We start from the raw sequence: 25,250 nt of genomic DNA on the forward strand, positions 1-25,250 counted from the left end.
AAGAACATTGTGTTCCTCTGTTTTCTGGGGTTTTCTGAAAAATGCCCCAAAGTGATGGGGGCTATGGAACAATAACATGGTTTTCTTTTATGGATTCCATAACAACATGTCAGTCAGGTACTTGTCTTTACTTTTAGCATTGCTGACTTGACAGACAAATCTGTCCAAACATACAGACTTCGATCTGAACACGCCCCACATCTTTGTGAGTCAGCCGTGAACTTTCCCAAACTTGGCTCTCACACTGTTTAGGGAAGGAAGGTATACAAGATCAGACAGCTGTCTCCTTGTTGACTGCAAGTAAATTAGAGCATTATTGATTCATTTGTTCACTTTTTTTTCTTTTTGCAATAAACCCCATATTTTGCAGGCATTGCCATAATCTAAGATTAATTCTATGCTGGTAATCCTCTCATGAACCATTCAATTTACCCCGCTAACTTGGAACCACTGCCCCAAATCACTGCTTTGGTCAGCAAATTGTAAAAGATGCCTCTTAACTTAATTATGTTATCTGTGTTTAGAAAGCTAAATCCTTTTCTTTCTTTGCTCCTGTACAAGCAGTTAAGGTTGATTACCTGCAGGGCAAGAAGGGGAACTGGCCAGGATGGGCCAATGGTCTCAAATAATTGTCTGCATTGCAATTAGCCTACTTCAAGTTTATTTGATCACTTACAAATGTTTTTGTTAATATGCAACGGTCAACCACAGATACACTCAAAATGTACTGGTAACTGGAATGGGCCATAGTGTTCTGGCATTTTTTTTTTAAATATATTTTATGAGGGTGAAGAGGGGGCTTCCCTTTTTTTGGCCCTCGAAGTGTCTGTTTAATAAGTAATACCAACGACTCCAAACATGTGCTTTACATAATTTACTTGGCAATGTCTCCCAATGGCAGTTTTTTTCGTTAACAAATAAACGGAAAACTCATAGGCCTACAAACAGTCATCATGGACCTATTATAAAGCATACAATAAGTTTTCCGTTATAAGCCCAACAGACTCCGCCCTCCCGGCCCCCCTCTGGCAGACGCCGGTGTAGCGAAGCAGCGAACCCGACTATTGGCCGACGGATCGAGAGACACCCAGAGAGGGAGAGACCTCGGGAGTACATGAAGCCGACGTTAACTTCAGGCTCCGTTCACCACACAAAGTCGGTCTACGTTAGGTAACCATGAGTACCTCACAGCCCTTGGACCGAGTGGAACTCTGCGAAAGCCTCCTGACATGGGTAAGTGTCCGAATTTCAAGTTTTTCGGGCTCATTTTCGCTGACAGACAGCTATCCGGCGGCGCCCCGGCGTTGCTAAGCTAGCATCGACAAGCTAGCAGGCTAGAGGAAAAATGACACGGGCTCACGCTGGTTACGTATGCAGGCAGGCCAGCTGTTTGCTGCTTTAGCTTCTGATACGTTGCTTGTTAGCCGCAAGCAGACAACCTACCCTGTCAAGACTATAATTTTCGTCCCAGCTTTATGCAATCGGGCAGTTAGCTAGCTCAACTTTCCCGATGCTTCGTCGGGCGTTGTAATGGGAACACAACAGCCACGTTGGCCTTGTTATGGTCTTTTTTAGCAAAAGCTTTTTCCTCGGGATTGAACATAAAACGTTACAGCTCGGATTCTGTTTTGAGTCAAAATTCCTGTCATTGTTGTCCAATGTATCATTGTGTCCGCTTTCCCTTCCCCATACCCCTTCTCTAATTTATATAAATGTCAAATAGCTACAGGGCAGCCAACCCCGGTCTGGGATTTATAACGGTAACTATAGGCTAACCTAAATCCTTCAAGTCAAATCCTGAACACAGAGATCGAAGCTTTCAAGCGGAATAAGGCATCAGATTGTGGGATCACATGTCACCCATTGGTGCATTGTTTACATTGTAGAAGGGCAGCTATGTGGACGGAGCGGTGACTGGATACATCCTGGGTTTGTATGTCCTGTTAATCAATCTCAATGAGAGATGATTGATGCCTGAGAACAATGAAGTGCCTATGTGAATAAGCACAGGAGTGTAGCCTAATTCAAACAGAATTGTATGTATCTGTTTATTTCTTTAACTGCAATGTAGACTAGTAGACAAGTTAAAGGCAACTATTAAGGTAACTGTATTTATGATCACACTCAGGTGTGTAAATAGTGTTGTGACCATGCTGGCTGGAGAAAGCATGTGATTGTGCATATAGGTACAACTTCCATGTTTTCACAATACACTGCTGGTTCAAATGTCAGCAATGTATAGTGGGAACGTTGTGGTGTGATTATAGCGGGCCTTTGTATAAGCATGTTACCCTGGCTGCTTCTCATAGTCATGCGCTTCCCTACGTGTAATGTAATCAGGTTTGAAATCAATTTGTGGATTTGCTTTGTGTGAAATTGAGAAGAAGCCCTTTCAGAGCTTAACTGAGGGAAAGAAAATACATGTTTAGCTTGATTTTAAAGGTGAAAGCGGCGATTCTTGAGAAGAAAGCTTGTTGTCATAATCACTTCTGGTCAAAATCAGTGAATATGTCACAATCTGCTACTTGTCAGTACTGTGTGTGTCCACAGCCGTTAATACACAGCCTAAACTCTGTAAACTGGTATGTAAACAAAGGGAGCCTACCATATTTAACTACATGCCCGTTTACAGAGATCAGGCTTTGTATTAACATTGGTCTTATTATTTTTTCAGCGCACACACAGTACGTACAGGTAGCAGATTGAGAGGAGATAATCACAGATTTTGATAACAAGCTGTCTCCACTGCATCTTTAAATATGAAAACAAAATGTACATGTCTGCATACTGACTGTTGGCTATGAAAAACTTTAGAAGAAAAATTATTGTTTGGTATATGTATAGCAAAATGTATGCAGCAACATTTTGTCCATGCATAGTTATGGCAATCAGTGCCTTTTGTCTGTCCGTGCATCACTGTCGCCGCCTCCTCTTGTTGCCATTGCTGGGCTTATGAATGACGACTCAGAAAGGCCTTTCTTCATGTCCCTATAACGATGTGGCTGGCAGACATTCCTCGCATACCTGTTATCTGTGAAGTCAGAGCACAGAGTGGAACTGATTGCTACTGTGTCTCTGACGAGTTAGCAGTGGGGACGGACAGGGACACATAGGCCGTTTCTATCAGAAGCCTCAGTACTGAGTCAGTCAATGTTTTTGTGTGTGTTGTCCGTTGGGTCGTTATACCAAAGGGAATGGCTGCTTATTGTGAACGGTGCCACATCCATTTCAAACAATACTGCCAAAACTGGTGCAATTGAATTCTGTCTGTGTTAATATTGTATATTTCTTAGTGAAGATAAACAAATAAATTAAGGTATTTCAGATTTTGGTCAAAGCAACATACCTGTGTTAACTAAAAGCATTAGATATTCTATTGTGCCAATGTGGAAAACTATAGGTAATCTTAGGTGTGCCCTTAGAGTCGGCCATTGTTTTGTCGTTCTAGACTGTAAACTGGTTTGTTGAATAAGATAATGAGATGCAAGTGATAATGACTGTAGCTACTGGACAGATATTCCTTTTTGTTCTTGTGTTTTCGCACATTTCGCACATTTCATCATATGTATTATTAAATGTAATTTAGCATCATCCTACATTGAGCTGCTCAATGAAAATAAATAACCATATATAAAGTCTGTAACAACAGTGCTTTACTCATGTGTCATGCCAGATATGATGTATTTCTCACTCGTGCTTTACATAGAACTAATGCGCTGGGTTGCACATTGCATTGCACATGGCATTAAATGCATTGTGGTTATTTTTGCCTCACGTATATTGTTGCAGCTGAAAACACTTTGTCAGGCACCACATGCACCTCCATTGTTACTGTCAAAGTAGGGTGGGCATGTGTGGCATTGGTCTGCTGTTCTTCCCTTTGAAATAAAGCATATGAGCAAAGAGAGGACTGATACTGTACGATGGTCATTCTGGCACTTGCTCTGGTAATATTATAGTATCCTCCTCTTCACACGGATCACTTTCTCATAAGGTCATGTAAATGCTTATGCAGCCCATTCGTTAGTCATGTGACAAATGCTGTTTCCACCACTCGACAGGCTCTTCCAAATGTTCCCACAAACTAGTAGGTGGGGATTTCCTCTCGACCTCAGTCCGCCCTGTCTCAATTTAATGCCTACTTGGTGTAACTTAACTGCAGATTTTAAGAATATTATGGTTTATTTTGTGTTCTTTATTGGTTGTTTTACAAAAATGAGCAAATGATATCTAATATATTAGAAATTCACGTTATGTCACATAGTTGACGTGTCTTTTTTATATTATGTGTGCTGAAAAGAAAATGTTGAAAGTGTGTATGACTCAGAAAGCTGGGGGCATCTTGGGAAATGTATTTTTTTTTTTATGAAGCATTTTCTGTCTAGCTCTCGTACACTGTTACATTCTCATACAATGAAGGTGTGTGAAGTGTGTTGGACAATTCCCATTGTAATTCTCATTGTAGCAAATTGCTCTGCTGATGCGATCAAAGCAGACTGGTTGTAATCTGGCAAGACCATGGGAACATGAGCAAATCAACCGACATGCTTTGTTTCCAATTGAACTGATACTCACGTTGCAGCTCCCACACACTCACATTGGGCCCTAAAAGGATTTAAGATACTGTGCAAGAAATGGCACGAGATGTCTTGTTATGGATCATCCATTTCATGTAAAGTACACATGTACTCAACTGAAAAAATTAAGTGAAAGCAATGAACTGAAAGCAAAGCTTCATCATCCCGGCTGAAATATAAGAAAGCTCTGAAGTAGAGGAGAGTACATGTCCAACTAGTATTTGAGAAATGTAAACCTCAATATTACAGGACCTGCTGCTGCTACTGGTGCATATGTGCTATGTTGCTGTTGAACTTCAAAGGGACGTGTTTAAATAGTCAGCAGCACAACAGGGTTTCGTTTAAAGCCTGTTTGTGCAATAATAAAGGGATAGAATTCCAACAGATGCAGCAGAGGCTGTTTAGCTCCTTTTCACTCTACTGTCAGTGCTTTAAGGTTCAGTGATGTGATATGATCCTAACCAGCTGATTTTGTAAGTGATCCAGGTGACGTGGTATGGAGACATGTCTTTGGTTCTGATAACGGGAAGACTCATAGCTCTGAGGTTTAGCACAAGCACTTAACTTTCCTCTGTCTGTTCCCCCCCAAAAAGAGACATCGGTTCCATTCTTAGCTTGAATTAGCTTGCAGATTGTGAATAGAAATGTAAATAACCATACATTTTACATACACTAAACTTGTGTTCTTGATTATTTCACAATGTAGTAAAGTATTATTCACTGTGTCAGCGAAATCCCTAAAGGCCAAGCGGGACACAATGGACAATTGACTGCTGTTATGAATGAGATAATTACAGAAATAAGTGTCTTCATAAATCGTTGTGCCTGATCAGCATTTAAGGCATCAAGTGCTCAATAAATAATTCATCACCTAAAGCTCCAATTTATGGGTCATCATCATCAGTAATTGTCACAGCCTCCAAAATGAGGCTTTATACCTGCCCATTGTCCCAGTACACAGTATTTATAAAGTGACTCGCCTGCAGTACTCCACTGTTGCTATACAAGAGACATCACATGGGCATGCGCTCTGTTTTAAAGGCTTTGTAATCCAGTGGTATGTACACTACAGTTTGGTCGACCTGACATACAGTCAAGCATGTGGGGCTCATGTGGCCCGAACAGGGAACAATAGTTTAGCATATAAACATAGCTACAGACTAGAGCTCTGCTTAAAGGTTAAGTATGGTTGGTAAAGCACTCACTCTCAGGCTACAAAATGCAACCGATTTTAGATGTATTGGACTTCAAGATGCTGGTGGATTTGAGGTTAGGGACCATTGATTCATTTTGTTCTCTGGCAGTCTGTAATAGGGCTCTGGATTGACTGCCATGTTTGGTGAAAAAAATGTCAAATACTTTGTGTGTTGTTTGCAAGGGCCAATGTTTTCTTCTCCTTGTACCCTTTTTCCTGGTAAGGGAAATGATGCGAGCCAAATGGCCGTGGTGGTTACTGGTGGGGGAGCCATTACCAAGCTTAGAACAATAGGTTTGTGTACGCTACTGTTTCTGCTACAACTTGTGTTGTTTAAATTCATTAGAGCAACTTCTATGAGAATATGACTTGTCTTTTTATTTTGTTCCAGAAACATTATCCGATGTAATGGATAAAGTATGTCTTCCAGAGGACTTCTTATGTCTGTGTCGTTACTATGCAGCAATTTTGTTTTTGTAATTCTTATACCTGTATTAAAACGCCAATTGGATGTATTTTTTTTTAAACCAATGGTTTCCATCGCTACTCCGTCCATACAGCATCCAAGTGTTAAAATACAGTGCCATGTCACTTGCTAGTATTGTGTTCAAATTGTAGCTAAATACAGGAAGTCAGTGTGTTATCTTGATTGTGCTGTGGTATTAATGTGACAGTGCTGTTTAGCTGAACTGGTTGATAATGAGTGAATACTGTGTGGGTAATTGAAGGTGAAGTTTTCCCACTGCTAATAGGAGTTATGTAATCAGGGGGGGAGAGGGTATTGTTTTGGCTCTGGGCCAGTGTTTGGGTTTAGCTTCTTACTGCCTCATTGATGCAAAGAGAAGCTATCCTATTCGTGCTCGGCTAACTGAAAACCCCCAGAAGTGATTAAGTAAGAATAGGAATGGACATGCAGAGAGCTGTCATATTTAAACAGTCATTCAGCAACAAGGTGGGAAGAAATAAACAACACATTAATGGAAAGTCTTGACAACATATCAGGATAGACTATGATTGGCCTCAGGAATGTCATTTGATGGGCATTTTAAAGAAGGGCTAATGTTTTTTTTAATTTTGATATTAATGAGATGTATTACACTTTATTGATCTACAGTAGAACCCCAGTCTTAGCTTTTTACAAATGTTTAAAAAACAAGTTGGGTTAACTTAATGTATCATCATCACGTGATGAAATGGATGCTATCTTGACTGTCATATTGCCCCTCATGTCATGTGATGTTTGTCCTTTGCTGCACACAGTGTCGAATATCCTCCTGTTTACTGATCTGTGTCTTTGCTTAAGAGTGATAATATAATACAGGGGGCTCAGATAGGCTAAATGAAATGTTGTCGCAAAGTGTCCCAGAACCACTTACACTTTCACATCTGTTTTAAAACTGATTGAGAACAGATACTCATATTAAGTCAACTCAGTAGTTGGAGACGGTGTTGTTCTTGCACGTTTTATTTTAATTCGACTCACGCTGTACTTTGAGTAGTTAAGTTTAAAGGCAGTGGATTTAGATGGTGCCTAAAGTAAATGGAGTGTATTACCAACTTGTAGATTATTTTTTTAACAGTAAAATCTTTCCAGTCACAAGTTGAATGACTATTTGAATTCTTTAAAGATCAGCAGGGGTCTTGACTTGAGCCACATAATGAAACGGCGAGAAGAACCACCGGAAGAATTTCCAACCTCGTCATTTTTCTTTCTGTCACAAGTCCAACATTCCTGCTCTCAGTTTCCCCTCTGCCTTCTGCACGTGGACTGTTGGCGTGTAGACAGCAATATTTTCACTTCTGTGTCTGGGCAAGAGGCCTTTTAGTCTGGAGGGGGAAACCGTTAGAGCAGTGGATTAAGTGACAGAGAGAGAGAGAGAGAGAACAAAGGCGTGCCAAGAGAAGTAGCAAGAAAAAAAAGATATGAAGAGTGGTGATATAAGAGTTACTGAGAAATGATGACAAGCAAAGTTTAAGAGACAGTTTGCAGGAACAGTAAGTGTGAGTTTGTTGCATACTGTGGAAAGATACACTCAAACTCCCATTTTACAGAGACATTTATTTACCAATCCGTCGTCTTGTTTGAAGTGCACTTAATAAACGCTAACTCTATGTAATTACATCGTTTTCATGCATCCAGCGCTCAATGTTTATATATGTGTGTGTCTGTCTAGATCCAGACATTTGGAGTGGAGGCTCAATGCAAGACGGTAGACGACTTGACGAGTGGTATCGTCATGGCCCAAGCGCTACAGAAGATGTGAGTTTTCGTCACTAAAATTGGGGAATTATAACAAAAGAAATTCCCCCATAGCACACTTCAGAAACAAATTGGCACTTTTTAATCCCTATACTCTTTGTGTGCCTCCATCTTGTAGAGATATAGTGTATTTCAGTGACGCTTGGATTAGTCGAATCAAGCCAGACGTTGGAGACAACTGGAGGTTAAAGGTAAGCATCGGTTACCCTTGGTTGTGTTTGTAGGTAAGCTTGGTTTAGTTTTTAGGGTGGCCAGTTTCAGCAAGACACAGCAGGGCTATTAGAAATGTAAATTATTATTATCTTTATCTAGGAATGGTACTTATGTGTTTAAACAATATGTTTCTAATGACTCCGATGTTAGTTGTATTGGTGTTTTTATAATATTCTGTCTTGTTTTCAGATCAGCAATCTGAAGAAGGTTCTAAAAGGCATCCTAGACTATAACCAGGAGGTGAGAAGAACAGTGAAATGGTGTCCGCCTTTTCCAACCTAAATCTCTTAAGCACAAACACAGCTCATGAAAATCTATATTGAAATATTTTGTATTGATTTTTTTTATAGATCTTAGGCCAGCACATCAATGACTTCACGTTACCAGACATCAACCTTATCGGAGAACACTCTGATGCAGCAGAACTGGGCAGGATGCTCCAACTTCTACTGGGCTGTGCTGTCAACTGTGAACAGAAACAAGGTGCATCCCTCAATCTGTGTCTGCGTGCGTGTGTGCGCTATGTCATTGATTTGAATTGCTTAATAAAACTGACTCCCAAACTGGATTTTAACCCCGTCCTTTTGCCTATTTCTCTGTGTTCTCTAGAATACATCCAGACCATAATGATGATGGAAGAGTCAGTGCAGCATGTCGTCATGACAGCCATCCAAGAGGTGAACTATCCTGCTTTATTTGTTTTAGGCCTCTGTCAAATTAATTGTAGATAATGATTGATTGATTAATAAAGAGATATATTTGTTGAGATGGATTGTCTTCTTCCAACAATTAACCATTTTTGTTGTGTTATGTTTCTGTAGCTGATGAGTAAAGAGACTCCAGTGACGGGAGGACCAGATTCATATGTGGATCTAGACAGACAGGTATGGAGACTCCACAGCATCTCATTGTGGGGCCTTTTAATGCATTTCCATATTCTAACATGGCCACCAACAGTTTCTCACATATCAATAGGAACTGCCAATCATCAAAAATAAATGAAGTCTGCAGGGTTTGTCATTTCTTTGTTTCTTTCTCTTCTCAGCTAAAGAAGACGGCAGAGGAGCTGAACGATGCTTTGTCTACCAAGGAAGAGATCGCCCAGAGGTGTCGTGAGCTGGACATGCAGGTTGGTTTCGATGCCCTTGTTTTAGTCTGTATGACCTATGGCTGTTTTTGTACACCGTGTGCAAGTTTTTTCTTTTATCATGTGACTGAATGACCTAACCTGAAAGACATAACAGCACCAGTGTGTCTAGGGGAGTTTGTGGAGGGCACTTAGTTATTACAGTATCAGACTTTTATAAAGCAACGGGATGACAACATTACCTGTGGCTGGTTAATATGACATGAATCCGGAAAATCAAAACAGACATTTGTGGTTCTGTATCCATAAGACTAAACATGTAGAACATACTTGATGAATGAACACTTGTCTTATGTACAGTAACTGTATAGTTTGCAATGACATAGTTGAAATGTGTACTTGTATGTACTTGAACAGTGAGAAACTGTTGTAAAACGACAGTTACACACTTTCTATACTCATCTTTATGGCAGTTAATCATTGTGTTTTCTGCTAATGCCCTGCAGGGAAATGGAGCTGTATTTAAAGGGTTGCCTCCTCTCCTGTTGTGCATGTGTGTCCTATCTATTTCCTGACTATCCTAACACCATGTGCCTTACTTTAAAGGCCCTCCATGTCCAAGAAGAGCGTGATAGACTGAGGTTAGACTTTAATGAGCTAGAAGAGAGGGTAATTCCAAACTTTCTTTCTTTCTGTCTCTCTCTCCATCCGTTGTGTGCGGTGTGTCTAATAGTCCTGGATTTTCTTTTCAGTCTGCTTGCACCAGCATCCCCCTCTGGAATCCAGATAGCCCCTTCTCCTAATTATGTGTTTGGTGTGTGTTATGTGCACACATGTACACGTGGTCCTCCTGGGGCACACCAGCCACAACTGCAGTTGTATGTGTGTCAGTTGTCACTCCTTCACTAATAACCCTCTGCCTCTTTACCATGTGTGTTTCATGCTTTCCCACAGCAACAGTAGCTTGACTTTTGAACCCAGGGAGCTGTCATGTCATGGCAGGACTGTGGAATATATGTCAACTATTTACACATGCTATACATTTATGATGGTAACATATTCTTCCATTAGGGTGAACAAAGCACATTAAGGACCTTGTTATTAACACAAATAGAACTCGGGGAAACAGTCCCATTTTTTCCCTTCTTTTTAAACTGATCACACCTTGACTGTTACATTAGCTTGTTGCAATCAGATAATTGTCACACTGGTGTAAGTTCTCCCAGAATGCGTTCACATGACACTGTAACCTACTTAAAAACGGCATACATTTGACACAAAGGAGTGTTGAACAACATAAAACAAATGCAGACATAGCTAGTAACTTTTTATGACTCATACAATACACAAAAAAAACATGCAAATGTCAATTGTGCCAGGCATTCTGTAAAGCTTAACAGCATTTATTTTACAGTCCCAGTATTTAAAAAAACTGGGATATTTAAGTCATATCAAAAAGCACCATGTGTATTATTCTTAGAAGCATGTTTATATTTAGGTCAATTCTTTATTTTTTCAGGCACAATATACTTTCTAATTAGTATTTCAGCGTCCTGAACAAAAAGAACAGCTTACTGCTTTGCTTTGTGCCGAGTTTGATGCCCTGTCTATCACGTTAAAGGAACATCAAACCACATGTAGCCCTCTGTGCTATGTTGAACTTTTGTTGGTTTGCCTTTTGTTGAAGTGTGTTTAGTGTGTGCCTGCCTTACTACCACAATCAGTGCTGCAGTGATTGTGAATAACCCCATGGATTCAATGCTGTTAAATAAAATGTAACACAGACATTTAAGTAGCTTGTAGTACATTTTATATTTTTAGTTCCATTCAATTCTAACGTGTTGCCCCTCTCTGCTTCTCTTCTCTTCTCTTCTCTCTCTCTCTCTAAACATACATTCCATCCATCCCTCTCTACACCTCTCATTCTCCCTCTCATCTTATCTTTTCACCTTTCCCATTATCCAAATCCCCGTCTTCTCCCTTCCACTCTTTCCCTCCCTTTTTTGTTTTGCTCTATTCTCTCTCAAACAGGTGGCAGCCCTTCAAGAGGAGAAGAGCAGTTTGCTAGCAGAGAACCAGGTCATGATGGAGAGACTCAACCAGTCTGACTCCATCGAGGACATCAACAGCCCAGCTGGACGCAGACACCTCCAGCTGCAGACACAACTGGAGCAACTGCAGGAGGAAACGTTCAGGTGTGCAATTTGTTTTAATTCAAATGAAATTATGAAAATAAGATAATCAACTTTTACAAAATAAATATTTTTAAATTGGGGTCAAGCTTTTGAGTTAGGTCATGATCTATATTCAAATTCAAGGAAATCCACTGTTAAACAGACAGCTTTTCCATAAATATATATTTTTTTATTACTAAATGCATGATGTTTCCAAAGTCAATGTAATTGTTGTGTTAATAATCGTGATGTCAATAGCAGTCAAAAGTAATCACCATCATATTTTTTTGCCATAGTCGAGCAGCCTTATTTTGTCGTATGAAAGGCAAGAGTTGAATTAACCACTGTCGACGTCTAAAATCTGAATCGGAAAGATAATTATTTTTGAAAATTCTCTCTAGGTTGGAGGCAGCGAAAGACGACTACCGGATCCGCTGTGAAGAGCTGGACAAAGAACTGTTGGATGTGAAGTCACAGAATGAAGAGCTCGCGTCACTGGCCGATGAAGCCCAGTCTCTCAAGGATGAGATGGATGTCCTCAGGTACAACACAGTGACTAAATTAAACGTAACACTAAACTGGAGAAGAGATTTCAAATTACTGAAGGTAGCAGTCTGGTTTAGCTTGTAATTTAAGCATTTGTTGCTAAAGCTTGCATACTACTGCAAAGGTGTAAAACCGTGTTTTTGTTCTGCTTTTTCTTTTCTTTTTCTTTTATCTATGAGGCTTTATGACATGACATATCAAAATGGTAATTGTCTGGCAGCTTGCTAAAAATACGATCATGGCGCTGCCATATAGATTATATAGCTATAAATTATTTGTTAAGTAATTAGTTTTGAACCCAATGACTGATGGAAGTGAAAAATTGTCAGAAAAACAGAAGATGTCACAAGACAAATAACGTAAAGTTGAAGCCCTATCTTGTTATTTCAGGCTACTGTTGTCACAGGTGTGTTGTTGCTACACAAACAAATGCTTCTGTAAAGCTTCCCCCTCTCTTTCCCTTCCTAACATCAAAATGAAAAGCTCCTGTTGTCTTTCCTCCCAGGCATTCGTCAGACAAAGTGTCAAAGCTGGAGGGCACAGTGGAACACTACAAGAAGAAACTGGAGGACATGGGACTCCTCAGGAGACAGGTACACAGTCACACAAAGACAACAGCAACAGTTTGCTATATTTACTGGGATGAGTTCTGCTATATTTTACCCAAAAATTATTTTTTTGCTAAATCAATTAAATATCTCCTCACGATCCACCACCTGATCGTACTGTGCGTCCGCTGAAAAGAAATCTGGTGTTAATCCAGAGCCTAAACTCTGTAAACGGGCATGTTGCTAGCTCTGGTGCCCCCCTCCCCCGTAAACATAACCTTTGTTTACATAACCGTTCACAGAGACTAGGCTTAAAGTTTATATCCACATCTTTTAACTCATCACCCATGTGAGCTTGAAACTCCAAGTGAGTTCAAGTAAAGCTTACATTTCTGCTGCTTTTCTCCAGACTAAGCTCTTGGAGGAGAAGAACACAGTGTTGATGCAGGCCAGCGTCAGCTTAGAAGAAGAGCTACGGAAAGCAAACGCTACCAAGGGCCAGCTGGAGACATACAAGAGACAGGTAGGTGCCCGGTCAACAGCCATGTTGACGTTCACATGCAACAGTCATTACTGGCTCGGCCATTGTACCAAACTTGTAACTTACACGTACTTGTATGTTTAGAGACAATGTCTCTTCATTAACTGTTGCTTTTCTCTGCACAGGTGGTTGAACTTCAGAACAGACTTTCAGAGGAGTCTAAAAAGGCCGACAAGATGGAGTTTGAGTACAAACGCGTCAAAGAGAAAGTGGACTCTCTACAAAAAGAAAAAGATGTATGTACAGTTAATGTGTTCATACAAGGACTGATACACTGTGAATGAAGTCAATCGTTTTACTCTGCAAAAAGCTCAATGTACATTTTTCATAAAAACATGGCAACACACATACCCTTTTCATAGATGGGCATGCTAAAACCAAAGTAGTTTGCTTAACTTTGTAATGTAGCATTTTGTTGCAGAACAGGAGATGTCTGTACTTGATTGGCAGATAACTCGGTTAACACGACACATTTTCTCTCCCTCTGTAGCGTATGCGGTCGGAGAGAGACTCCCTGAAGGAGACTATTGAGGAGTTACATTGTGTCCAAGCCCAGGGACAGCTCAACTCAGGTATAATTAATTACTATCAAGAGTGGCTGAATATGAGAAGCTAAGCTTGGCCTTTTATATTTTTGAAAATACAGTCTACTTGAACAAGCTTTATAGTTGGGTTTACCCTGCATTAACTGTACTTTGTGTTTGTTTTAGGGTTATTCCCTTTGGGAAGCAACGACGGCTCTGATTCGCTGGCTGCTGAGATCACCACACCTGAGATTCGGTATGACTACATTTTTGTTTTAGCTGGTGATTCAAAACAGTTAAAGTAGTAATATTGAGTTGTTGAGTACAAATGTTAGATATGTAATGTATTTATATGCTTTAGGGTTCTAAAAAAAACTTATCAAGCTTTAAAGAGGGAGAAATATCACATTTGTATTTCCTGTTTCAGAAATACTTTATATTGTCACACACACATACACACAGTAGGTCTGTGGTACTGCTGTTCACACTCTCTCTGCTGTTCTGAAGTCGATGAGTCTGGCCTAAAAAGAGCTGTCTCTTTAGTGAGTTATGTAATAGTTGTGTGTGAGTTGCATCAGCCTGACTTCTGCTTTCAGAAGGGCTGGGTTTCTTTCTGCTGGAAGCATACCGTGCAAATATTTACATTTTCTTATTTTTTTTAACCAAGAAATCCTAATCCTTTAATAGCTGCTTATGGGGGGGGGGGGGGGGGCAGTTACGGCTGTTGATTCCCCTTTAGAGGTATTGTTGTTGAGCCCTGAAGTGATGTCATGTCCTGCAAGCGTTGGAAGTAAGATGTAGCAATAGTTTCATGTAAATCTAATCTCAGGGGAAGAACTCTATATGAATTACAACATTGATGACTTGGTGTCTTGGTGATTCATCCTTATTTATGTCTGCTGGTTTTCAGTTCAGCATTCAAGAGTGAGTCTGTAGAACTGAACCCTCCCTCCCCCCACCACCTTTTTTATGCCTGATTCAACCTGTTGCTTTCAGCAGCATCTGGAATTTATTTGTGCCAAGTCGGCTTCTCTCTGAACTCTAAAAACCGTCCAGAACAGAACAGCTGGAAATGTAGTTATTCTCTCAGTCTGCTGCAGAGAAGCGGAATCAGAACATTCTATTTAATATTTTACCCAATGAACCTCTCGTCAACTCTTCCTTTGCCTTTCCATGGCCTAACCTTTGCTAGCTAGCAGCTGTACGTTTGTCTAGAAAACATTTAGTCCGTTCTCCAGTTGGAAAGGAGTCAGCAGCCTCGCCCTTAAAGAGACAGACTGTGCTCAATGCTACCAAACAACAGATCCAATCTTATATGTTCAGTACATGGTTTAAAGGGGGGAAGGTAGGACTATTTCACATAGACAAGCTATTAATGAAAATTAGTAAAAACATCTGACACTGGCAGATGCTTGGGACGAAAAAATATCAGATGCATCCTGCTCTGTCCATCTCTGCAGTATAACATTCAATCACTGTCTGTCAGACCGCCTGTGTTTACCTGAATAACTTTCAGTGTGTTATAATGTCAGGAAGATAAATAAATGGCTGTGTAAATCTTGACTTTGGCAGCCCGCACTGCCTTTTTACAACACCATTGGAAAGAGAGGGCCTGTTATCGACCCCATCCCTGCTCCAGAGTGCTGCGAGGAAACAAACGACCTGAAATAAAGACATTTTATTAACTAGAAAAAACTAGTGTGTGTGTGTGTGTGTGTGTGCGTGCGTGCGTGCGTGCGTGCGTGCGTGCGTGCGTGCGTGCGTGCGTGCGTGCGTGCGTGCGTGCGTGCGTGCGTGCGTGCGAGAGAGAGGAATTAACAGTTAACCTAAAAGATGTGGTGGATCTATATTTATTATGAAGACAATCATTTATGATCTTATGGTTACTCAAGGAGTTCTGGAACTTGCTGCATCTGCACTTGTCAATTTGCTTCAGAGCAAACACGGGAGTGTGTGCTGCACGTCATATTATGCCAATAGTATCCAATATTAGAAGCAGACTACAGGGTGTATAACAACGAATAGGGGCTGTTTCTGCTATATGTCAGTGTTATCTGAAATCAACCCTTTCTTCCGTCCCATGTGTTTTGTTTGTTGTACAGAGAGCATTTGATTCGTCTTCAGCACGAGAACAAGATGTTGAAGCTGGCCCAGGAAGGATCAGACAATGAGAACATTGCCCTGCTGCAGAGTCTACTGGAGGACGCCAACAGGAGAAAGAACGAACTGGAGACAGAGAATAGGTGAGTGAAGGGCACAGACACGTTTTTATCTTGCATCAATATCTTATTGAAATGTAATATTAAAATGGAGCAAATCAATAATTTATCTACCTAGAGCTTTTTGGTCTGTTTGTATAGTCTTGAGGGTCATATGTTCAATGTGGACAGATCAATCCCCCCCCCCCACCCCCCTCCATTTATTCTCTCACAAAGATTGTCTTTGTCCACACCGAGATTTCAATCGATCTCTTGTCATGTTTTATCTATGAGTGTTCAGCTGGCAGTTTGCTGTGTTCAAACTATCTGGTCAAACTGGTCTCGTGTGCTTGTTATCCAGGTTAATCAATCAGCGCCTGATGGAGGAACAGGGCCAGGTAGAGGAGCTACAGAAGACTCTTCAAGAAGAGGGTTCCAAAGCAGACGATGTAAGTTTATGAAATGAGTCTTCTGTACTGTGTTTGTTTGTCTTACGTCGCGATAACAGTTGAAATGTTGGCAACAACCACAGAATTCCCTTCATACCACACTTATTAAAGTGAATAAAGTCACGTCATGTTATCAAACACCCCTTTTTTTTACTTGTCTTCTTTCAGTCTTCCAGTATGAAGAAGAAATACGAGGAGCACATGTAAGTTATCGTCTGACAGATGCCTTACGTTCTGTTTTGCTGGGTGGCGATCACAAAGAAGATTTTAAATATCCTCTTATTTCAGGCCTAGAATGCCTAACGTGAAGTATTAGATAAAACTAGGCCTAAGATAAAATACATTTTTGACGTTGGTGCTTTGTACTCGTTACCAGGGACAAACTACGAGAGCTGAACAACGAGTTACTGAAGAAAAATTCCTTCATCGACGAAATGGAGCCTAAATACAACGCCAGCTGTGAGTTTGGGCCGCTGTTGAATTTCTGAATGTGTCAAGTGCAGTTAAAGCCCGTTAAAGCTTCCAAATTCAGCTCCAAAAAAACACCAAAGACCTTACAGTTATGTCGTTCCCTTTTCAGCCCAACGAGTGGAGGAGCTGGAAGAGGCCTTGAAGAAGAAGGATGAAGACATGAAACAGATGGAGGAGAGATACAAGAAGTATCTGGAAAAAGCCAAGAGCGTGAGTATACCTTTTTAAATTCAACAGCGGAACTATTTTCTAGCATGAAATACTTTTAACAAGCGTTATTTTACTGTAGGTGTTGGTCAATGCATGTGATGTAATTTGAATGTGTCCCTCCGCCCCTAGGTGATCCGGACCCTAGACCCCAAACAGAACCAGGGTTCAGGTCCAGAGGTGCAGGCCCTGAAGAACCAGCTGCAGGAGAAGGAGAGGATGTTGCACTCATTGGAGGTAATGAAGTGTTTTAAAGAGTCAGGTAGTGTGTGGACTATGCTGTTTGTAGATCAATGAGGTTTACCAGTCGCCTTATAGAACCACTTACTGGAGGAAGAACAGTTCAAAGTGTGGGAAAAAACACAATGCCAAAATAAAGACACCATTGCATTGGAGTTTTAAAATAACTCACATTGCTTATTTATCAATTTTTGTGTTGCTTTATGTTTCCTCCAAACAGAAAGAGATGGACAAGACGAAAGGCCAGAGAGATTACGAGGAGAAACTGATTGTGTCGGCCTGGTACAATATGGTAAGAGAGACGTGCATGGCCTGAAACTGTGACACCAGTCGCAGCTGTCACCTTTTTAGACCAGTGGTCTTTTCAATCGGGGCACTCACTAACATACACTAACATTTGTGTTAAAGCTATTTTTAATGCTAAAATGCCAAATTGGATATTCAAGCTTCTCAAATGTGAGATTCCCACACTTTTCTTAGTCTTTTACATTTTATTGAGTTGAATAATTTGGAGTTTTGGAATCTCGGTCGGACAGATATTAAGTGCGACACTGTGCTTTGGGAAACTGTGATGGGTTTTCCTTTATTGTTTTTTTTTTACCAACAGATTAATTGATTTTTAATGGAGAAGGTTCTCTTCTTTTTGATTGATAACAAAAACAATCATTTGTTGCATTTCTAAAAATCAAACTTACCTAAAGCACTGAAAAGAAATACCGGTACCATTCTAAACTAAAGCTTCAAAAACATATACAGTAGTTTGGAATGGAAACAATGCTTGTGTCACACATGGATCTCCCACATGTTCTAATGTGTTAATTTTGATAAACATGATACCATTGCAATGCCCCTTTTTTATTGTCATTGGCACAGTATTACATAGTATAATAAGTCATCATCCGTCACAAGTTGCTTATGAAACAATTTAACCACTAGAGGGCAGCAAATGCTTTTCTATCAGCTGTACAAACAGTGTTCGCTCTGTTACACTTAAGATCAATAGCTGACGTTAATGTTCATTAGTTGTTCAATCAGTGTTTTTAGCTAATTTACTTTCCCATGCATCACAATAAGTAGACTCTTTGGTGACTCTCTTACTCAATGGAACAGTTTAGTGCTCCGGTATAAACTCTTGTCTCATCCTGTTCTATGAGTCTCCATCTACTTACTGTCTAGTTACACTGATAGAATATAAGTGACCATTAAGTACATAAATAAAGGCTTTCTCTGTATCTTTTTCCCAGGGTATGACTATGCAGAAGAAGGCGGCTGAAGACAGACTCGCCAACAGTGGTTCCGGTCAGTCCTTCTTGGCCCGGCAGAGACAAGCCACCAGCACACGGCGCTCCTACCCGGGCCACAGCCAGCCAGCTACCGCAAGGTAGATGGGTCAACAGGGGCAGGAAAATACAGCAGAAAATTACTGCGGCAAAACTACCTTACAAATCCCCCCCTTGAACTTACACACACACACACACACAGTAGAGGTGCCTTTTTTCTGAGGCACACTATTGCCATTCATTTTCTTAATGGACATTTCTTTTGTTTCCCCTGCATTCTTCTGCCTATTGATTTTTCTGTTTTTTCTTCTTGATCAGATCCAAGAGGTAGAGACGCCTGGCCAAAATCTCGCACCATTTTCTTTTGACTTTTTTTTTCCTGACTAAAGCATATTTTCCCCTGACCTCTCCTGTGATGCCACGCCTCTACCTTTTTCTTCCACACCCCAGCCTGTTTGTTTAGGGTCTGACTAATCACTCCAAACAGCCCTCTCTCCTCCTTCTCCCCTCTCATCCACTGACCCTCCTCAGCCTGTGCTCTGTGGCAAACCTTTGCTAAGCCAGGTAATCCAGACCCCTCAAAGCACAGAGGAATCGCCTCATCTTCACAAGTTACTGTCATTTTGTTTTAAAAGACCTGTTCTGCCCTGTTCATGCAGTATTTATGCACATCTCTGCCCGTGATAGCATTTGAAGATAATTCCTTTTGACTGGAGTTGTCTGCTTTTCTGTCCTGTGTTATCTATTTAAACTGTTTTGATGTAGTTGTAAGAAGGTAACAGCAGTTTTTATTTACATGTGTCCAGTTTTAATCTGTATTTTTTTTTAATGGAGACAAGATGCTCTGCCCTGTCATGATGTTAGATCAATTTTGAGCAGCACTTACACAGAGGCATAGGAAGATGTATAGTCATCAGGTGTAAATGTCCCATTTGCTTGTTAAATGGTCTGAATGATCTCCAATAGGACTAAGTGATTTTAAAAGAAGAAAAATTAGTTACTGTCGGCCGGTGACAGTGGAGCAATAATTGTGAACGGTCATTTCCCACAAGGAAAAAAAGAAACGGTTGCAATCCACAGTCAAGCGGACTGTGACAAAGATTAATGTGCTACATAATTGTGTAGACTGGTTTTTCATCATCTTTCTAAAGGAGCCACCAACCGAGCAAACTGGGAAAATGTATCCGTTCACATGGTTTTAACTTCTACCAGCGTTTATACCAGGTTGTCTCAGACAACACATTATGTGCCATAGTGTTTAATTAATGTACCACAGTAATTGGTTAGTATTGCTTTTGCTGATTTTTGGATCTTGGGACTGTTGAAAAGGGATTAGGGTTGCCCTTTGGTATCTCCCTTGAATACTGATAATTAGACAAAGGGAAGGCCACATTGAAGCAGTCACCCTTTCTCTAGCATTTTAGAATCAATTGATTGCTATTATAGTGATAAAGTTCAAGTTGTTTTCAATACGTCACTTTAAATAAGAATCTTGCATAGGTATACTTGTTGTAGCTGTCCCCATCCTTTCTTTAAACCCTTTCCCACTCTGTTTCCATTGTCATTGTTTTCAAGGCGCCTCACAAATCTCAGTTAATACGGCAGACCTTTTCAGTTGCTTTGAAATTAACTCTGTCCGTTTGCTGTGTACGTGTTCATATCAAAGCCACAGATATTGGGGCTAACTGGCCCCCTAACTGGTCTGACCATTATCTCTCTTTCTGCTCCCCTCAACAGCAATGTCTCTGCATGACCGGCACACCAATGAAACTGGCTCAAGCCCGCTGTGGCCCCCTGCCCCAGCCTATAGGCCTGCCTTTGGCCTTCGCTGGGCTAGGCCCATAGGCACGCCATGCATGAACTACCTGCCTGCCTGTCTACATGTTTGCATGACTTTTCATTGACTCCAAGCCTGCGAAATAACCAGCACATCAGCATGAGCATTAACAACCTACCGCAGTGTCATGCATTGTAACCTCCAGACAAGCCTACGGATGGAAGAAAAAAAAACTCACCCTCCTTTTTCCTAATTTAACTTCCTTCCATCTGTCCAGCTTCTCTTTTTTTCTTCTCCTGCTTCTCTTCTGTTGCCCCCCCCCTTGCTTGTTCTTCCAAACTTGCATCAAGTCTGTTACAACTCAACCTATGTTACAACTCACCCAGCACAATGGGGCAGAATCTTGCAGTATAATCCGTCAATCAAGAAGTAGTACTAGTGTGTAACTTTGAAGTTGGCCTATTGCTACAGGGTACCTCAATGAATTTTTTTTTAAACATATCTGCTTTTATTCACATAGTTAAGAGGAGAGCTGGGAGAGAAATGTTTGAGAGGTGTATCCTGCAAAACCAGTGGTGATAACCCTCCTTTTAGTGTGTATCTCCTGCAATGGTCGTGCCCGGCCTCTCCTCAACATGTTACTATAGTTGGCATCTTAGAAGTGGTTTTTTACCCCAAGTATTAATGAGTACAACAAGTTTTGGACTAATGGAAAAGCTGACGGGGATTACAGTGTTGCCCCTGATGGCTTTTTGGGACAGTTTGCAGTAGGAGCATAGGATGGAAATATAAGTGTTTTTAAATTAATAACATTTTACTGAAATGCTTTTATACAGAATAGAAGCCCCCATTAAGCCTACTTGATTTTTCTTCTTAATATAGTACACTGTACATTTAACACGCGTACTGAAGTCGAGTTATATGTTGTCTGTTTTATTTGTCTAAGTGTCAAATAACCTGTGGTCTAATAGAGACAAGAGCAATACGCTCTGCTGACATACATTTTACCATACATTTTACATTTATTCTAATTTTAATGAATTGAATGAATTTTAATGAATTGCCTGGAAAAACATATTTGAAAAAAAAAATGAATATAAAACTGTATGTTAGCTTGTGTAGGCTAGCACTACAGTATATTCATCTGGCTTTATTGAAATGTTTTTAATTGTAGAAAGGGAAACCACACATTTTACTACTACTACATTGCAAAAGGTTTCACACCACACAGTTCAGTCATCCTGCATTTGTTTTACAGAATTCTCAGTGTTAATTGTTTATGGAAGAATTTGACTCCTTAAACATGCAGTGTTGACAAAACAATGGACACGAGACCCACCCAAGTAATAGGAACACTTAACTTGTTGTTGTATGTCACCCTGTACATTTTGTGTAGATTTTTTAAAATAAATGTTCTTATTATTTAAATTTCATTTACAGCTCGTTAGAAATTATGTTGACAAAAAGAGGTAGACATACTGAAAATAAACACCTGGACCTAAGGACTAATGCATATTATAGGCATTATGGAAATATGTTTCCAACAAGTGACGGTTGAGTCCTCCAATTCAGTGCCTTTGTTACAAATGGGATATTTAGAAAAAGAAAAAAACAAGCCTTGGGTTTTTAGGACTAAAGGCAGAAAGACATGTGCTTTTAATACAAGTTTTATTGTGTTATTTGAAAAGGGGGTGGAAAAAGTCTGCGATGAGTTTTAATCTCATTCACACAATAAATAGTTTGATTAACAACTTGTATTGTTTCGATTAGGTAGGCTTAATGAGGGCTCCTCTTGTGTTTTTTTAACCTATTTTACTCCTAACCGTTATAATGTGTAACCTTGATTTAATTCATGCATTAACCACATTTTTATCTTAACGGCTTATTTATTGTGCTGTCGCTTGTACAGCAGTATTGTTACATTTTTATTTTATTTTGTATTAGTATTATATCACCACTTATACTGTTACGATGGATGTGAAGTTTCCAAATGACTGTTAATGACTTGTCTTATGCAACACATGGAGGAGATGGTTGGGAAAAAAGTTTGCCTCCATATAATGGAAGTGACACAAACGTTAAACTAACAGTGTTGGTTCAGATCCAAGAAATTACAAGGTCACATTTACCTCCAGTCTTTTTAGGAAGAGGCGTTTCTAAGAAAGTTGATAGTATGCTCAGAAACTTATGATTGAAAATGAATGTTTTTTTTCTCATTAATTCATTTTTTTAAAGCACATTTTCCTCTTTGAATTCTCTGAATTGTTGGTGGTTTTATGGTAACCCTACAAATGATCATGTTTTCCAGTGCTTTAGTGACAGACTGGTGCCATGTTTGTGGGAAGAAAGGGCTCATTAGCTGTTGAAGATGCAGGTGCAATTGCATTAAATGCAACATAAGAAAAATCCCATTCTACGTTTAGGCATTAAATACAGTTGGGATTTACAGTAAAAAATAAATAAATACATAAAAATAATAAAAACAAACAGTTTCACAGTAAGGACATGACATGTTTAGTCGAGTTCTATACTTATTCCTATTTAAATCGGAGTCTTTGTAAACCACTTGACATTTACGTCCCAAGTATGAGCTGTAAGTTATATTACACAAACCAATTTTAACCGTCCATCCTCATTAGTCCTCGGTGTGGTGATAAATCTGTATATAATAGAACACATCCTCATTGTGGATGATCTTTTTAAATTTAAATCGCAGATGTTGGGGACACTTCTTCTTTATTTTTTATTTTTTTTGTATTTAATATCTCCTTAAGAGAAGGCATATTATGCTTAATCCCCCATCAAGTCAGCCACTTTATTCTGTTGCTTATAATGTGTCCGTGTGTATTCCTAATATTTACTAAAAAATTATGAGATACAGGGAGGGGTGTTACAGTAATACAACCATAGTAACTGATTTCCAAAGCCAGCAATGGTTTGGACCCATTTTCAGACCTTATTATTGCTCAATTCTTCTTCGTAAAGAGGAAAAGGTGACTTCTTCATGTACTGTTCAAGCTATATCCCAAAATCTCTCCTGAATATGTTCATGTTTGAGAACAATACACGGAATGAGGATTGCAGTTATCTTTACAAAACAGTCGTAATGTGGTTGTGTTACTTACCTATGCCTAAGCTAAAAACGAATACTCAGTGTTACCTAATGTTACCTGACTTCTGAATGGTCCGTGAGCCAGTCGAAGGTGTATTTGAAGAGATGAAACAAACAGGAGGCTGTTAACAGGTCAGCATTTATCACTACGCGTGCAGTGTTTGCTGTATTTTTTTACTCATGGGCAAACTTTTCTTTACATATTGAAGTAGCAAATTACCTTCCATTTGCCAAGTTTTATATTGCTTGTATACAAACACACTATGTACATACTTTATGTGACAGTGGTAGAGGGAGGTGTCTGGCCATCTGAGAATGGGTGAAAGTATAACACCATGTCTAGTTAGATGGATTTCATACAGCATCTGTCCGATGAGGGCCTACTGATGAAAATGTGCTTCCTACACTGCAAAAACTTGGAAATGACATTGTAAATAAAGCTTGTATAAAACAGACTGCTTGTGTGTGTTTTTTTTTTTATTTCATACTTAAGCTGTTGACCAGTAGAAGGGAAGAAATATGTCTGGCTATCAAATACCTCACACGAGTGGTATCTGGTTTTAACTATATTTAATTTGATATGTTGAACCTGTTTGCAAGTGTTTGCTTATTTTAACATGCAACAGCTAAGGAGGGAAATATCTGGATCTTGATAGCTTCAATGTGTTCACCAAGTGTGTCCAAATTTGAGTAGTAAGAGCACATACTATAGGCTTCCTTCAATTAAAAACACTTGAGCAATAAAAGACAACAATTCTTAGAGGGTAGTTAAAGGTTTTCCCCAGAAATATATTATACACAGTCCTTAGATAGCAAATATAGCATACCAAACACTCAAGTTTAAAACGGCATTGCATTTTAAAACCCCTTCCCGCAAGAGCTTCTTTGCTTTCAATAGATCATAAGACAGATGAGCCAATATCCAAGGCAGATGGTGGAAGAGGTAGTCTTAAGTAAACCACCGTCCTATTTGTGGGTCTTTAGATACAACCCCCATCGCCAAAGCAGTGCCCTCCTGTCATAGTGCTGTATTAGCTATGGGCCATGGTGAACTCTGACTCTTAGTATCTGCTTCATGAAGTGAGTCTGTGCAGACACAAACACAAGCCCTGTCTGGGAAGTGAAGCCTGGAAGCCCCTCGGGGCTGCGGACACAGGAGCTATATCAGTGTACCATCCTTTATTCCTGAGAACTTCTTCTTCCCCCCTCTCTTTCTCTCTCTCTCTCTCTCTCTCTCTCTCTCTCTCTCTCTCTCTCTCTCTCTCTCTCTCTCTCTCTCTCTCTCTCTCTCTCTCTCTCTCTCTCTATAACTTCAGCCCTTGGGTGCTTCCTCCTGACATCCTATACGGCAAGAGTCCAGGGTCAATAAAATTACACTTTTCTGGTTTGTCACTCACTTCCTTCGTGAAGGGAGTGACTGAATGAAGGTGGGGGTGATGGTTACAATGTGTTGATATCTCTTTCCATAACTGGGTCAAGTCCTAACATGCAGATGGGTTATTTTACTCCATGAGGTCCTCCTCAAAACAAATGACTGAAAGTAGACAGGGACAGTAAGTTATCAATTATTGTCGTCCACTGTTTAAACTTAACTATACTGTTTTGAGATGATGTTTGAATGTTTCAACATTAGTGGGATATTTTAAGCAGCACGCTGTTCTCCAGATGAAGTCTGTTTATCCTGCTGTAGGACATTGAAAGATGCAATGAGCTCATGGAAGTTCTGAAGGGACAAGTAGGTGATAGAAAAAAAAGATAAACACAGTAGTGTAATGGCAAAAAAGTTCATGTATATTTTTTAAAGTTGGTCATATATCAGAATAAAGGTAGAATAGAAAAAAGTGGTCATAT

At 39.9% G+C, this 25,250-nt stretch overlaps 1 protein-coding gene across 3 annotated transcripts; it reads left to right on the forward strand.

Annotated features, from left to right (window-relative positions):
* The first annotated feature begins 1,096 nt into the window (after positions 1-1,096).
* On the forward strand, positions 1,097-23,845 carry hook3 (hook microtubule-tethering protein 3). Of its 3 annotated transcripts, none has more exons than XM_080046829.1 (24): positions 1,097-1,233; positions 7,947-8,032; positions 8,151-8,223; positions 8,435-8,485; positions 8,596-8,728; positions 8,855-8,922; positions 9,067-9,129; positions 9,291-9,374; positions 11,364-11,527; positions 11,908-12,048; positions 12,558-12,645; positions 13,010-13,123; positions 13,267-13,377; positions 13,632-13,713; positions 13,852-13,921; positions 15,768-15,908; positions 16,225-16,312; positions 16,481-16,515; positions 16,689-16,771; positions 16,893-16,993; positions 17,123-17,227; positions 17,451-17,522; positions 18,475-18,611; positions 18,829-23,845. In XM_080046829.1, exons 1-24 carry the CDS (start codon positions 1,177-1,179, stop codon positions 18,839-18,841), a joined length of 2,160 nt encoding a protein of 719 aa, XP_079902955.1. In that variant the 5' UTR covers positions 1,097-1,176; the 3' UTR covers positions 18,842-23,845. The 3 variants fall into 3 exon arrangements, with proteins under 3 accessions (XP_079902955.1, XP_079902954.1, XP_079902956.1); XM_080046828.1 differs by having other exon boundaries at positions 20,248-23,845; XM_080046830.1 differs by having other exon boundaries at positions 18,475-23,845.
* Positions 23,846-25,250: the final 1,405 nt, after the last annotated feature.

Source organism: Ammodytes marinus (assembly GCF_949987685.1).
Source record: "Ammodytes marinus genome assembly, chromosome: 18".
NCBI classification, from domain to species: Eukaryota; Metazoa; Chordata; class Actinopteri; order Uranoscopiformes; family Ammodytidae; genus Ammodytes; species Ammodytes marinus.